Source organism: Monopterus albus, unplaced genomic scaffold (genome assembly GCF_001952655.1).
Source record: "Monopterus albus unplaced genomic scaffold, M_albus_1.0 scaffold120.1, whole genome shotgun sequence".
In the NCBI taxonomy this organism is placed as follows: domain Eukaryota; kingdom Metazoa; phylum Chordata; class Actinopteri; order Synbranchiformes; family Synbranchidae; genus Monopterus; species Monopterus albus.
In genome coordinates, this window is record NW_018128000.1 from 61,514 (window position 1) to 79,064 (window position 17,551).

At 41.4% G+C, this 17,551-nt stretch overlaps 1 protein-coding gene across 2 annotated transcripts in view; it reads right to left on the reverse strand.

Moving 5' to 3' along the window:
• The window catches only part of nek7 (NIMA-related kinase 7), a 57,034-nt gene that overhangs the window by 34,304 nt on the left and 5,179 nt on the right, over positions 1–17,551 (reverse strand). For both annotated transcript variants that reach the window (XM_020612059.1, XM_020612060.1), the window contains exon 2: positions 2,690–2,777. In XM_020612059.1, coding sequence (XP_020467715.1) covers positions 2,690–2,749 — 60 coding nt within the window. In that variant the 5' untranslated portion in view covers positions 2,750–2,777. The remainder of the gene's footprint in view (positions 1–2,689; positions 2,778–17,551) is intronic.

Genomic DNA, 17,551 nt, shown 5'->3' on the forward strand with positions numbered 1-17,551 from the left:
GCCACAGAAAGGCCAGCGGCGGCCGAGAGGTGCTGTCTCCCACAGAGAGAGATAGATGGGGATGCAGAAATGGAGAGAGAAGCTCAGGGCACATCCACACTTAGCTGGCAAAATCTGAAAATGCACCCCTCCATTTTGGCACACTGTCCACAGTGAACCAGCTGCTGAACAGTTAGCTCTTAAAAACAGTCTCCAGATGTTGTCATGTATTTTGATGTGGATAGGGAGAATTATACACCTACAGGAGAACGATGAGGAAATATAGAGGAGAAATGACAAGTACTAAGGGTACTGGACCAGATGCTACATGAGGACTTTGTGGTTAATGGTCTGTACCTTAACCCCCCGCCGCAAGACGCCCTGGTGTTAATATAGTCGCTCACACAATACAGGCCGGATTCATCTTTATTGTGTCACACACATTTGCGATCATAAAGTAGTGATTAACGTTCAGTGCAGTATCCTAAAAAGTACTACAAGCCTTGTTAACAGATAGCATTTATGGCCCACGTTAAAATATTATTTTCTGCCCTTTGGGACAAAAAAAATAAAAAAAATACAAATATATAGACTACCAGAGAACAAATAAATTGTGAGTTTATCTATATAAAACTCCAGAACACAAGTTTAATGAGCTGACACTCAAAATAAATAAATAAGCATGCTGTCTTTTCCACTTGTTGACTATGATAGTGAGGTTTGTTGTTTGCCGAATGACACAGGTTGAAGACCAAGAAATGTTTTTCTTTTTGTGTTTCTTATTGTTAGTATGGACAGCGATCTCCATGAAAACAGCTTCCAAACTCTTGTTTTTACACGTAAACTGTGTTTACAAAGTTAGTTGGATTACTGTGGATATATTCTCCAGGAGAGACAGAGAGGGATACAAGGAGAGACAGCAACTAGCAGGCAGGGGGGGCCCACTCCCACCCTCACCAGTCACCAGCCCCCTTGAGCACAGCACCATGCAATATTCATCCTCAGCCAGTCAGCTAGCAAGCCAGCCAGGCAGTCAAACCGGCAGGATTCACCCCAAAGGTGCTTCTCGCTCTTCTCCTCTCAATCTGCTCCACACCCGCACCGCCTTGTCTCAGCGCTTACCGGCGGATCTGTGTCTGTCAAACTCAGCAGTGACGATCAAAAAGATCTGAGGGGGCCTCCTCACCAACCCTCCCACTTACTCAAAGAGCAAATGCACCATTAAAAATGCACATCTTACTAGCTCATCTCGTTTACCTAATGCATATGCATCATACCTCGGGGACTAGGAGAAATGATACTGCAAGCAATACAGAATATCCTTCATCAGATATACAATTCAGATTTCTTCAGGAGGAGGCTGGTGAGTTTTTCCCCTGCTCTGCCAAGCCGACTGAACCTTGGGAAAGCGTGAAACAGACACAGGACTTGTTGAAAGACACCCATCTGGGTGCTGGTTACAGCCATCTACATACATAACTGACTCTCTCTCCCTCCATCTCCCAGTAAATTCGAAGTTTAGACGTGCTCTGTGAGATTGAAAAACTATGACGCAACACAGAAAGTTCACTGCACTACTGATATGCACAAAAAGTAGGCCTAGAATTAACACTGATGTAAACTGCTAGAAATAGATTGAAAAACAGAGAGAGAAATCATTAAGCCAGAACAATAACACATAATCAACTGTTGGGAGATTAGCAGATGATCTACTGTGTGTGTGTATGCGTGGGGTTTTTTTTTTGCCTAAGTCAAATTAATCATTAGAGCTTTTATCTGATTTTCTTCTGTGTGCAACCCAATTATCCTTAATTTTGCTATTACAAATCTTAAAATAAATTAACCCCCTTGGCAATTCCAGTGTTAATGTTGCAGTGCCCTTGCATGCACAAGAAAAACAACTGAAAGCACAGACCTATTTTTAGTGTTGTCTTTTACCAAAAAAAATTACTCTGGGGCTTACGGATGATCCTCTTTGTTTAAAGTCTATCCACTAGTTATGAAGGCAAAAACATCCTTCTGGGAAAGAAAAGAAAAAAAAAAAATCAATGGTCCTGATGTTGGAGGGCGGTATTAAAATCCAACAATGACCAGATCTACACAGAGCAAACCTGAGTTGTATCGACCAAAGAGAGGCATGCAGGGAGGCCAGGCTCTGCCAGCCTCCAGAGCTCTGATCAATACAAACAACTCAACATTCATCCACTGCTGTCTATGTTACAGGCTACAGTGGTTTGGAGGAAGCTTGGCCTGAATGGCACACCTTGACTGACACAGGTAAAGCAGGTGACACACAATGTTTACAGGTCAAAACATGTAAAAGGCGGGGTGCTACGGTTGCAATGAATGGCTGAAGGGATATATCATCATTAATTATTAAGATCTTCTCTTTATGAAAAAAATCTACAGGGAACATACATTAACAAAAATCACTCAGTATGTGACAGGATAAAGTGTGATATGACTGTAATAAAACACTGACTCAAACAAAAACCTTTAGCAACAGGACCATGTGGAAAAACACATTCTGTAAAAGTTCAATTGTGAAAAGTTAAACTGTTTTTGGTTAAGGCAGTGACCTACATATCTGAAAAATCGAGCCGCTTCATCACACTGACGTACTACTCTTCTATACGGTCGTATACTCCACTTCACAACCCTGGTTAGCAGTTTGGCTTTTGTTCATGCATTTGCCTCTGTGTGGGGTTACCTGGGGTGGAAACACTGGAACGGCTGGTTGCTGTCCTGGTGGCTGCGTGTCCATATCCATGGTGTTAGGAGCTTGATCCTTTACACCTCTGAGAAACAAACACACAAAACAGAATTTCTGGTTAGTTAACACAAAGATGACAGACAAAACACAGAGCAGTTGTTTCCTTTAAAAGTCCCATTAAATTCTACACACACATTTCACAACAGAAAACAATGACCTCAATCAACTCGTTGCTCAACACTAAACTGCTGAGTACTGGCTGGCAGTGTCCGGTTTCAGCCGAACTGAATCCCACAGCATGCCGCCTGTGGATTTGACACTCTTTGTCTGGGTCCCTCTCAGGTTGCAGTATGGCAGAGCTGCAGCAGACAGCAATATTAATCTTAACAAAGCAGAGATAATGCCACTTTGTATTTTCTTGGCATTCCTCCAAGGAACCTTTCATGGGAATTACTGGTTATGTAGGCATTTAAGCAGTTCCACTTCATTTTCTGCTTACTGAGAAAATATAGGCCACACAGAGGTGAGTGTCTAGGGTATGGGTGTATGTCACGGTGCTGTGTAATTGCATGTTCTGGCATTTATAGCCTAGAAGCAAGCTAATTGCGTAAGATACCCCACCACCAGTTGCCTGGTTTAAGAGCGCACTAAAAACAGACAGTGCCATAATATGAAGTGTTACCTGAATGAATTATTTACACATATCTTTGGGAAAAACTATGATGCAAAATTTATACTCACACATGCAATTAGCCTATAATTTCAGTCTCTACTCAACTAATGTATGTGAAAAGAACTCTGATCCTGACAGATGTTAAAGAAGTGTTTCCACTGCACACGGTAATGTACATAATATGGTCATATAGTTCAATAATTAACAGCAGTTTACAAATGATTTACAAAGAATACAATTCATACCTAACAGGAACTACAGTCAGTACAGAAAGCATCCAGACCCTTTTCCGCATTTTATGTTGGATTCAATTTAATTTTTTCCTCAATCTACACACAATACAGCACAATGACAAAATGAAAACCGGTTTTTGGAGTGTTTTGTAAAAGTATTCAAATAAAAGACTGAAATATCTCATTTACATAAGTATTCAGACTTTGTTATGACACCTGCAGTTGAGCTCTGATGCATCCTGCTCCTCTCAGTGGGTGCTGAGATGCTTCTACAGCTTGATTCGAGTCCACCTGTGCTTAATTTAATGCACGGGATATGATTAAGAAAGGCACACACCGGTTTATATAAAGGCCTCATACGGTGATGGTGTATGTCAGAGTGAAAACAAAGCCATGAGGTAGGAAGAACTGTCCACAGCCCTGCGAGACAGGACTGTCTGAAGATACAGATCTGGGGAAGGATACCAGAACATTTCTGTATCTGCACTGAAAGTGCACAAGAGCACAAGAGCCTCCATCAGTCTCAAATGGACGAGATATGGAACCACCGCCAGTCTTCAGATCTGACCATCCAGACAAACCGAGCAGTCACAGAAACATGGGGCCTTTGTCAGACAAGTGACCAAGAAACCAAGGCTCAATATGAATGAGATCCAGAGTTCCTTTCTGGAGATAGGGGAACCTTACAGAAGTGCAGCACTCCAACAATCAGGCCTCTACAGCGGAGTGGCCAGACGGAAGCCATTCCTCACTAAAAGGCACGTGATAGCCCGCTGGGAGTTTGCCAAAGGGCGCCTGAAGGACTCTCAGACCATGAGAAGCAAAACCCTCTGGTCTGATGAAACAAAGACTAAACTATTTGACCACAATTCCCACTGGCGTGTGCAGAAAGGACCAGCCACTGAGCATCACCTCATTAATAGCATTCGTCGGTGGCAGCATCATGCTGTGGGAATGTTTCTCTGGGACTGGGAGGCTGTCATGACTGCCAAAGGTGCTTTAACCAAGTAGTAGGTGAAGGGTCTGAATACTTGTGTAAAGATCAGTCTTTTACTTATAATACATCCTCAAAGTACTGGAAAGCATTAATAAGCAAAAGTGATTGGCAAAGGGAGAGAAAAAAGTCCAGACTGCTTATTTAGTAGTTAGTAAGAGGGGAAAGGAAATAACCAAGGCAGCAATTGTATATGGTTATTCAATTGATCGTGGAGCAGGGATTTACGATTCTTCCACTCTCTGTTGACTCTTTATAATTTCTTAAATTTATATGAACAGGCATGCAAACACAACTGGACACAGAGACGTATGTTCCAAATAAAAATGCAAAGGAATACAAAAAATTCATAATAGGACATTAACAAAGTTTTCCACTAGAGTGAGGGCCGTCCATCTGCAGATACGCACCTATGTCATTTGTGCATTAGTAACCATCTCCTACCTCTGTCACCTCAAACCTCCCCAGGCCAATTAAACATCCTCTTGTACAATGGAGAACAGAATGACACTGAGGAGCTGTCTCTCTGCCCATCAGCACCATTCACTAAAGGTTAATGATACTAATTAAATATCTCTCTACATTTCATACATTTTATAAACCACTTCACAAGAAACTGTGTCCAATTTGACTGGCATATATAGATCAACAAATAAACCGATAGATGTACAGATCATTAGATATTATATATCAATAGCAAATATATATGAATCAGCAGATACAGATATGCTCGGCACATTTGTGTGCGTTCTGCAGGGCTTCAACGTACAGTAACTACAAGAAGGCATGTGTGTAAATGTAAGCAGGCAAGTATTTTACCAATATTGTGTTTCTGTTGTTTGCTGGAGGCTCGCTGGTCTTCACGAGAGCTTTGAAGATTGTGAAAATAACTGTTTGCATAACACCATTTCTCCTGGGATTTCACATGACTACATTTGGAAAATTCCTGAAGTTTACATTATTTCAAAAGAGATTTAATCGATTCACATATAAAAAGGCTTTCTAAATAATAATGGTTTAAAAGGCACTACTGCTGGAGGGAATCTAGAAAAACATAGTTAAAAGCCCTATCCGGGTTATTTTGATTCTTATTTTGACTAAATAAACTCACAAAAGAAGAATAATTTCTGAAATTCCTCTTCTGGTGTGACTTTCATAAAGGCCCGCTCTGGTTAGGGCCCCCAGATGTACCACTGACACCATGTTCTTGCTTGATGTTTGACTGTTTCCATGAAAACACCACTGAAAGGATGCTTCAGACGACCTGTGTGCCAAATCTTGCTGCCTTTTTTGACTGAGCAATAGTAAAACAGTTTCAACAGATAGGAAAATGAAAATTCAGAGTTTACACTGGCAGAAACACAAGTAGAAAGATCACAGTACATGTTGTTCCCATACCAACCCTAAACCAGGTGACTAATAGGGTAAAAATGTATGCTAGTAAGGCTAGCTAAGCTAACGTTAGAATACAGCTGTTTCTGAGGTCAGCACACTGGATATAGCATGGATTCATATAGACTGTTCTACAAGTGGATAAAGTGCTAAACACGTTTGTTTTTCAAGTAATGTGTTCCCTAATTTTAAGATACAAATAATCAGACTAAAAGTTAAAATAATTTTAAAACAAGCAATGAATTGCTTGCAGTGTTTATTCGTTTTAAAAGCTTTTTAAAATGAAAAATATTAAAGTAATATTAATAATAATAAGCCATTGTAATTTATTTAAATCTTCTAATATTATATAACTGTAGAACTGAAGAAAACTAAACAAGCATTGCAACATTCAAATGTGTGCAAATGTGCTCCTGAGTGTGCGTAAATTCTGTTGTTACTAAAGAACAAATCCCACGTAAGAAAACTTTGGTTAATGCCAGAATCTTCATGAAAACTTCCTACGTTGGTTTTAAGAAGAAATTTATTCTTAAGAACAATGGCGCCTATTGATTTTTGGTGTAACAGCATTATTGGGACAGTGAGCTGCCTTGGGAGAGGTCTGCACTCTCTGAGTGCCATCCACTTTGAAATGTAACGTGGCAAAGCCTTGATTATTATGGAAAATATTCATTGCTCTACTAATTTTAAATAGTGTTCAAATTGTCATAAACTGTGATTATAATTCCAATGTAAATGAGCAAATATTTATCATAATAATCTAATTCAATCCATCTATAAAAAGGATTTTTTTTTTTGGTCACCATTAGTACAAGCAAGAAGTACGTTTTAAAAATGATGTGGTAAAAATGGGGCCTATAAGAGGCTGTTTAAATGGCTGAATAGCTGGGTGTCGTGGCATTTTGATTTCAGTGTCACAAGAGACTTAAAAGTTATAGCCGACCTTCCTGCCTCTTGTCGTGATTCTTCAGCCTTGTGTTTTGTTAGGGGGCTGGCATCCTTACTCCTCTACATAACCCTCTTGTGTTTCTGACTGTCAAAATGTCCGGGGGGCATCTGAGCTCCCTGAGGTTCTTTCGCCATGCACATCCCACGTTAACGAGATCAATTAAGAGTGCCATGTTAGATTAACATACAGCAGGAAATAGCACAATTAACTAATTCAATCAAAAGGAGTAAACCAGACTTGAACACACTTGGGGCTTCTACTCACACAAAGTTCAAGTAATGTGCAACCAATCAAAAGTAAAGCGTTGTCCTAGTGACTGGTCAAATCAACAAAGATTAACATAGAGTGTCAGGTTTTACCATTTAGACTCATGTTCAGTGCCTTTGGTGCCACTTCACAGCTGTGAAGAGACAACTGTATCAGTTATCACTTTACAATACAATTACTATTGCAGTGTTTCCATTGGTAACATTCAGACATGGTGGCCTGCCATGGCAATGTCATTGCCGCCGTGGTAAAAAAAAAAGAAATTGTACAGTTAAGGCCAATTTTTCACACAATAGATAGAACTCCATTGTATGAAATGCTCCCTGCCACACGCTTCACATGCATCCAGTCTATTTTCTCTGGCACATTGAGTGCAGCGTAATCTCCACACATTGTCATGATTACATGCACAAGGCTTACATGAAAACTACTGTTGTCCAGCACACGTCTGCTGTCAGTCAGCAATGCTGCCACGCCAAACCTCTTTATACACAGGAAACAATGTATTGTAATACTTTAAAACTAAAGAATTTCCAAAATTATGCACCACTATTTTCTGTTTCTATTGCAGCATTACAGTTAACCTGGCAGGTGTGAATACAGATAAAACTTGGGGAGATCTACAGTAAATCTGTGAGCGAATGTAGCACTGATGGTTGTTTGGTCTGTTGAGAAGAGTAAAAACTTTCCCAACCAGACCACCAACCACTCACTGTAAACAAACACTGTTTTCTTAATGTGTCCCATATTATGTGAGACTCCAACCCGACATTCTCACAGAAGGCCCAATCACACATAGGTAATTATATGACAGCAGAGAAGAGGAGAAAACAGAGTGGGGCAGGACAACAGGAGCAAAGAAGAGGATATTAACAACACAATTCAGCAATTTTCAGTGAACAGTCTTCTTTGTTCTCACACTTCCAGCACACACCGGATTTGTTTTTATTATTTTTTTCTTTCATACTTGAGATACATCCTCACTCCTCACCTACTTCCTATCACACTCGTTTCAAATCTGATTTTTAGTTTCCTGTGACATATGCTTAATTAACCACTGTACTTTGTGCAAAACTCTGTGCCTCATTACACTAAGCTGCAGTTCCCCTGATGGCCATGAAACTCTCCAATCTAAAGCCAACCCTAATTAAATGGGCGCTCCAGTGATTTAGTATTGCAATTTCATAAAGTTTGGGGACTCAACTAATGACATCATCCAGGTTTTTTTTTCCAAAACTTTGGAGAGCTCCCTCCAGAATCATTTTCACTGGCTGAGCAGTACTTGCATACAATCATTTATTTGTCCTTTTAAAACTGGAAAAACTAAGAAAATGGCTGTGTTCAAACTATAAATACAGTATTTTATTTTCTATAGATGTTGATCTATTACGCCACAGATTTGTTTTATATTTTGCCTTGCCACAAAGATAACCCGCTCTCTGCTCAACTTTAAAAAGGCACTCTAGAAACTTATGTATAATTTGGATTTCTCCAACATGGTGAACATGTCGCCCAGCCTTGATATAAAAGAGCACATCTTCAGTCAACTGGGCCAAAACTGAGTGGGAGAAGGCAAAAGTGCGTAGGGTGAGACAGGGATGGGGTAGGACAGAATGGGACAGATGCAGAACTGAGAGAAGCACCATGAGAAAGAAGAAAGAAGCTTGTTATCCCTGATGTGCTCACGGCCCTATGAGAGACGGTGTGGAGCTGTGCACCACAGAAGTTGGCACTGGCTTTAGGTCCTCTTTAATCCCCATTTCCTCCCTTTTGCATTATTCATTTAAAACAGGAGAAGAGGAAAACAAAGAGAGGGAGCTGATTATAAAAAAGGAGGATCAAGACGAACTAGGAAGGGGAGAGGACTGGTGAATGTGGAAGTAAAGGGGAAGGGTCCTGGAATTAAGAGGGCCCAAAGAGAAAAGTTCTAAATCAGCTCCTGATCCGAGGACAGTAAATATGAACACAGGTTGATGAGCTTGGGTCCAAGCAAGACAGAAAAGAGAAGGGCAAGAAAGGGGGTGAAGAGTGGGGCTGGGGTGTAGTTTAAAAAGCAGACAGGAAAAATATAATGTGACACTATCTGGCCTGGGTGTAGGATGTGAGGGAATCAAAGGCATCTTTGAGAAGCCAGAAGATGACAGTGCAAGTGCTAGAAGAGTGGTGTCCATGATTACAAGAAGTGGAGAACTCTTTGAGCCTGCGCTCATGAAAGCCCACCCCAGGCCTCGTCTGAAACCCCCGCTTGACTAACACTGATGATACGGAAACAGAAAAGAGGAAGAGTGTTACTAATGATGGAGGGGTCCAGATACTACAGAAGCGCTGCACTCTCCAATTCATTTTAATCACCATTCAAAATCATTAGCCCAAATGTGCAAGCACTCGTGTTTGTTGGACCCGGAGCTGAGAGAGAGGCAGAGAGTGGGAGAGGACCAATTACACCTCAGCATGTGAGCCGGTCTTTGAGTAAGACGGTCCAAGCCTTGATGGAATAGAAAATGAAGAGAGAAAACTTTGTCTCTCAATCTAAAAGAAAAAAACAGCACAATGATAAGGGAGAAACCTTTGAAGCCCAAGCCAACCTACAGAGGGAAACCATTTTGACTTTTGTTTCCTCAAATCTAGCTACAAAAGCATGAAGTTGTAATCAGGGAGCAACTCGGCATGAGAATATTATAAAACCTTGCATAGTCAGACCGAGCACCCAAACAACAACAACAGCAGCATCTAGCAGGGTTCATTATTCGACAGTCAACGGGCAGAACATGGCTGGATTAATGGCCAGGTCTCTTCCAGACTGCACAAAGTATGTCTCATGTCCCAGTGTGATGCAAGTGATATACACAAATCAACACATCTGATCAAACACAATGTGGTTTTTCAGGCTCATCCAACTATAGCCCGACCTAAACTGGAGTTCTGATGCCAATTCAGATGTCAATAAATCCACTAACAATATTGAAATATCCCTCATGTATATGACAGCAAATATGCAAATGTTTTTTACATGGATGACGCAAATTTGGCTATTTTTAAGACCTGTAACCAAGATGTGTAGAAAGCACAAACTTTTAGCTGATGACAAATCAAATGACCCCATTTAATAGTGACCTCAAACATATCTTTGTCGCTTTTCAAATTGGATTCCTTGTTACTTAGTGGCAGACAGACACCTTCGTTTAGCTAAAACCAGTTGATACCTACATCAGCCCAACCTACTTCCAACTTAGTGTTAAGTGTGTGCATCGATGTGCTTGTGAATTAGGTCTGACATGAAGAGTTTTCAAAAAGTAGAAAAAATGTAATCTGTGATGTCTATGTTTGGGAATGATATCTCCATACAACTCAGACCTTTTTCCTTTCTGCATTGGAGAAAACAGCAAGATGATAAAGGGGGGAGAAAACCGAGGTCCACTGGGACACCACAAGGCCAGTGATCCATAATGTTGCTTGCTAACTATTTATAGTGCTCCTTTACATTTTTCACTTTCAAATTTTTACAGGCTAATGATTATTTCACTGCAGAAGTAAATAGCACAGCACAAATAGCCTGGGCTTCATGTGAGGCCTAAATTGATTTATTCCCTAACAATCCAAATAAACTAGCACAGTGCTCTGCTCCGGTGTGTGTGTATGCTGCACCTACTGGAGGATCTATAAAATACATCTGCAGTATCACCTGACCTTCCATGAGCCAGCAATCCCATTAACACTGGATTCTTCTCTGTCTTCATCTCTGTGCCTGCCTGCACGTGCACACCTGCACATTTATATCCATTTCTATCTCGGTTTCGTTTTTCATCCTCAGTCACTATGTATAGTAAAGACGTCCACCATTGAGATAAGACCTCAAGCACATGCAGGTGTCAGCCACTCTCCTCTCCTTTCTCCATCTCCCCACCTCCTCCCCTTCAAGCTCTTCTGTGCTCTGCTGCTCCTGTGTTGTCGACACGAGCTGGCACGGGGCTAAAAGCCCAGGCCACCTCTCCGCTCCATTGTCCTGCGCTCTCCGCAGCGGCACTGATGATTCTCTTGTGGCTGGGGGGCCTTTTGTTGCCAGCCTGTCACTTCAGCAGGTGCCTTGCAGCAAAAGGCTAGGGCCAGCCAGCCCAAACCGCTTCATTAGTACAGAGCGCCATTTGATGTGCTCATTTCATCAGCCAGAGATGGCAGCCAAGGAGGATGCTAATAACCACTTGAAAAACAAAAACATTCCACTCAAGCTTGTAAAAGATAAACTCCAATTTCAATGATAAAAGAAGAGCCGCACTACCCTCCTGTGTTTTTTCTTCACCACCCACCTTTTCCTGGGTGAAACCAATTCATACTGTCAATCACTGAGAATAAACAAGATATATTGACAAATTGCTGACTATGTAAGCAAAGACAAAACCATGTGGGCAAAGTATGCAAAAGATGGAGCTGCATTTAAGACAGCTGTGTGATCCCTCAGAAACCAGCAGAGTGTGTGAAGCAGCAGGCTGTGTGAAAGAGAGAGCCCCCCAGGCATTCAGGAGACGGGACCCTGGGGGTTTGGGCTATGCTCACACACCCTTGCTACACTCACAAACCTTCAAAATTCCATATTACTATCACATCCCAGTTAAAATAAAAAGTAAATGCATAATATGTGAAAGAAAATCAAGAGCACTTCCATTTAGGCTAGTTGATCTGGCTGTAAATGATGCTACAGCTTTTTAGGGTGTTTGGGGGACTAAAATAAAACAAGAACCCGAAGGTAACCAGAGGATTGTAAACATTTTTAAATGTATTCCCCCAGAGTCAAAGCATTAAGAGTATTCTGATCATGGATACTTACAACTACTGGCTGTAAACAGTTCGAGAGCAGAATTCCAACGTGTAGGGTGCCACACAAAGATAAGTGCACCATTCTAAATGTAATCATACAGGTTATTAAACATCATGGTCCAGAACAGTACAATTAAATTAGACCATTAAAAAGTACATGGAAATAAATCTGAGTAAGTCAAGTGTCTGGTTTAGGGTTGCAACTAATCATTGCTTTCATGATCAATAAATCAGGTGTTTTCATGATTAACTGATGTCATTTGGTCAGTTAATATCAAAATACAAAGAACCCAATCATAATATTCTGCGGTGCCAAGCGATGTCAAAATATCTCAAATGACCTGTCCAGGGAGGACAGGGTGCCTCTTGTCCAATGTAAGCTGCCCCCCACCCTCCACAGAATAAGCAGTATACATAATGCAAAGGTGAAGAAAGCACTGAGGCAGGTCAAATGTGGAACATCAATGTGAAAACCCCTTAAGAAGTTAAAACTATTCTGACTAATTCACATATCACTGTAAAGCACGGCATAGTGGACCCCTCTGTATTTCTATTCTTCTAAACTGAAATAAATTTACTGTAAGCTATGAAACATCAGCAAATACAAAAGCAGAGCCAACAAGACCATGATTATTTTACCTGTTTGGTTTTTAAAGTCATTATCTGTATGTTTTTAGGAGCATGCCTCTCTGTTCATTTAAACAGTTGAACCAAATATCCACACCTTGATTTGCAAACCCCAGCATGACAGAAATCCTGAGGCTTTATGTTGCACAAGTGCCCTGTAGCAAGACAGAGCATTGCACAACAAAGCAGAGCTCCCAGTGCTCCAGGACCGAAAAGGGCTTTGTTTGTTAGCCATGTCACTGACTGCCCACCAGATTAGCTTCTTCACCTCTGGCACCAGGACATCAGACAGGACACTCTGTGCCATTGGGCTGTGCCAGCAAAGCTAGATGTATGCAGCTATGGTTAAAAAATAAATAAATAAAAGAAATAAGAAATAAAATGGGAACAAATTTGGGAATTTCATGAAAATTAAGGGATTGCCATGCTCAGCTTTCTGCCCTGTTCTGTTTTATTACACCGCATTTCAACCGAGAGTCTGGTCTTCATCAGAACAGCTGTCTTTTGAGGCTTAACCTCATGATCATGCTAACAAGAGCCAAATAATGAACGCATCATCTTCCAGACGGCGTTTAATTTCTGAAATGACAATAGCCTTCTTTGTCCTCTAGCAATATCTATAAAGGACATGAAGCTTCCAAGGTGGCAACTGCATGACTTGACCCATGTTAACTGAAAACTGCATAAAAGCAAATAACCAGCAGATACAGCAACTTCAAATTTGCTGTGGTACAACAGCAAATACATACTTGTGTTGAACATGTATGTTACAAAGAAGACTTGATGCATCATTTGTTGCTTAGACAAGAAATTAAAAGATGCCAGGTGCTTAAAACACCCTTTTATTCTATTTTTATTTCATGCCAACATTAGTGCCTTCTAACTCACAGCTCTGCCTGTGACTAGATTCTAGGACAGCAATGCTGACCCATCTCTGTGTTGTCTGGAGGTGACGACACCTGTAATTGGAGCTTCTCATTTATGAAACACCCATTAAAAAACATCTGGTGAATGCAGTCCATTTTCTCTCCACACAAAGCCAGCAGTCTCTCATACTTCCTTCAAGCAGGTTTCCCCCCCTTCCTCTCCGGATAGTTTGGAGCAGTTACACTGCATCAGCATTGAAGTTTGTCTTAGGGGAAATGACAAGAGCAAGATGTCCAGATCATTAGTAACGTGAGAGGAGCAGTTCCCAGGCATGTCTCGTTACATAGTTGAGTGCTAACAAGAAGGCTAAGGGTTCATGTTGGGGCTTTTCTGGGGCCAAGCCTTCTTATATAATCTGAGGAGAAATGGGGGAAGAGGACCACAACCCTTCAGCATCTCCACCACTCAGAAATGGAAACATCCAAGACCCTGAACTCATAACAACCTTAGCTCAACTGTGGTACTCAATGAGAAAGGAAGGATATATCCAAACACAAACTGTGGTCCAGACATTAATGTAATGCATATTAACTCTCACACAAACACATGCCAACTCCCCAAGAAGTTAATGTCAAACTGAATCGTATACTGAACTAATAGTGGGCCCACAGGAAAAAGGCTCCACAAAACGCTTGGGACTAGATCTGGTTCAGCATCAGTCTGCTGTGGCTTCTGTGGTGGGCCCTGCCTGCTGGCGCACGCACACACAATCACTTAATAAGATCCAGAACACTGCTACTCAATCGGAGGTCAAACACAGTACTGTTGCAGCATATGAGTGTGTGTTATACACCCATGTTGTTGTCATACTTCCAAGAAGGATGATTATTACTGTGAAAGCAACAATAATGCAACCATTACAGTTGATTTCAGTAGCACCATTTATCCTGGCTTAGGATCCCATCCCATACAAATCATTCTGTTTGACCGCATTTGAAAATCTACAAAGCAGAGCCAAATTAACAGCTCAGGATAGATTTTCTTCAAGGTGCTGTTTTTACCCTTCTGAAGTTGGAATCTGAAAAACAGAAACTGTGTGATGATTAATAACAGGGGCACCGGCAGGCAGGCATTGTTCATTTCTAGACATATGGCTCTGTCTTGAAGAGTAGGTGTACCTTTGAGGAAAAACTTGGGACTGAAAATAAATCAGGAATAATGGCACTATATAAAAGCCAGTCAACATTTTTGGAACGGGTACCTGGGAAAATAAAATCGGCTGGCTTTTATTTCTTTAGGCTATTTACCATTTCTCTATTACACATCAATATTCTAGGGACAGAAATATATGATTTGTCTGTTTTCTGTGCAGAGCAATGAAGTAAAGTGAGGAACGAGGCTCGTTGCACAGTTTCACTCACTCTAAACTGTTCTATATAATTTAGACAGAGCACAGGCCAAACGCCTCAGAAACGTACAGCTGTAAACAAATTACTAGAGAAACATATGTATAATACAGTAAACTAACACGTGTGAGCACAACACACAGCAGACACACATACACAAAGTTCAACGTTTATTTTTATTCCTCATCCCTCTTTGCATGAGTGCATCACCCGCCACACGACAGAGCGTCCCAGTTTGTGTGCGAGTGTGTGTGTAAGGAGCCGACGATCAGAGAGTAACGTTACCCCTTAGGGGTCGTACCTCTCTCGATTCTCGCCATCCTCCCTTCCTCTCTACTCTGCGCCTGCAGGGATTTCCCTTTTTCAGTTCAGGAGAGATGTCAGACCTGTTCCACCATCCCTCACACAGAAGCTGGACTCTGCCCTCCATTCACCCGACATCTGTAAAACCTCACAAATCAGCCTCATTTTAAGATGTCAGCTCCAACTAGGGGCTGAACAGGGCCACAGTTGAATAAAAATGTCTTCAGCTTGCCATCAAGCACACCATTTGTTTACTTGAAATCTGCTTCTCAATGGGAATTAATTAGCATCTGCTAGACACTGTGAATTCAGAGACATGGAGCAAATAATGAGCACCTCCTGGCTAGCAACTGGACCCCTGAATAAGTGATTTCAACCCCAAAAGACTTGTTCACAAGCAAAAATTACACTTATGTTTGATTAATCCCACTCTAGCCTCAACATCATACAGCCAGTTTTCTTTCTTTTCCTTCAGTTTTCTTTCTTCTTTCCCGTCCATTAGTCTATTATCACACAAGTCTTCATCACTGCTGCTACATCTTTATTCTGCCATCAGAATCAGAACAAACAATGAGGCCCTCCATCTTTTATGGCTTAATGCTGGTTCGTCTTTTTAATTGTACATACCTGGACTTTACATCCTTGCTAGAGCTAAAATAATTAGTCGGTTAACTGATTACATGGTCGCCACAAAAATAATCCACTGTTCTGATAACCAATAGTAATTTAGTAGTAACTGTTAAGTATACGGATATCTTGACATGTAGTGAATATCTTTAGGTTTATGACTGTTGGTCAGACAACACATTTGAAGACATCGCCTTGAATTCTGCAAAATTGTGATTTGTACTTTTCCACCAGCTACCCGACATTTCAATCACCAAACTGTTTAATCAAACTGTAATTGGCAGATTAACCTATAATTCTAATCATCTGTTGTAGTCCTAGCCCCCACTCATCCAAAAGCTGATTTTAACTCAAGCAATCGAACTGGTCTAACGGGAATATAATTCACTCTCGAGCGAGGCTCAACAGCACTTTTAAAATCTACCGAATCACCCACTGATTTCAGGTGGGCACCTGAGTATAGTGACCTAAATCCAGTTAGCAATCTGAGAGTCATTCATTCAGTTTCCACCTAATCTGCTTTGAGTGACACAACTAGAACTAGAACAACAGTGGTTTGATTATACTTCAGACCAAAATCTTACACATGACTTACTAGACATTTTAGGCCAAAGTATCATATAGGAATCTGAGTGAAGGCTGATCTATATCAGAGCTGACAATATTAAGAAAATGAAAATGGCAGTTACTGAAATTACAAAGAAAGACAGAAAGGATGAAAGCGAGCAAGAGACAGAAAGCAAAGTGCCACAACAGGGATTGAAAGCATCTAAACCAGAGAGGTCTTCCCTGCCTTCTTCACACATTAGAATATTAATATTAATCAGATTCCCCCCCCCCTGTTTTCTCCCCCCAGACGATCTGAACATGAAAAACTTAAAAAGCGCACATTCCAGGAGTTTCGTATCACAGTTTGACCCGGAGCCACACAGCACACACCAACCATGACAGACTCACTGGTTCAAAGCAAGCAGGAGCTGCTTTCATCAGGGGATCCTGGTGGTTTTTTTTTTACAGTGTGACACCACCAGCCCATGCCATCTGCCTTTTTCTAAAATCAGAACTTCAAGATGTGCTTTCTGCTTATGCGTTGTTTTTAGGTGGGCTTCACCACCAAGGCCCAGCGTCACATGGGGTTTTGCTGCTATGCTGCTTGCTCACTGCTGTTTACAGCCAAGCCCTGCAGTGTGGCGCAATGTTAAATATTCACTGTTAAACTATCAAGCCAGAATTGGTCAGGAACCCAGCCAGGCATTCACAGTACAGTAGGGCTGGATTCTCCCACTCTTCAAACACGACAACGACTAAGTCAATCCCTCTTCCTTCAGCCAACCCAGGCACAACCACGTCCTGGAACGCCCAGACTCCCAAGTTCCACTTAACTAAACCCTTTCTCCTCCACTCACACTGAAAGTACATTTTCTTTAAAATAAATAAATAGGTGCAAATACATTAACACACACACACTGTTTGTACTTTAAAGACAATTCTGCTCTAGGCCTGAGTAAACCTCTGCTGACTCCTGATGCCTGCTTTCAGACATCTGTAAAATATTTTTATTTGGTGCCCCAATACCGCACTGGCAAAGGTCTCTCATCCTTGGCTTGGCAGGACTTCTAACAGAGCCAGCCGGCAGCGCCATATAGGCCTAACTCCTGCTGCTGCAACTTCCTGCTGCTCTGGGGGGGTCCAGGCTGGCCGGCCCCCCC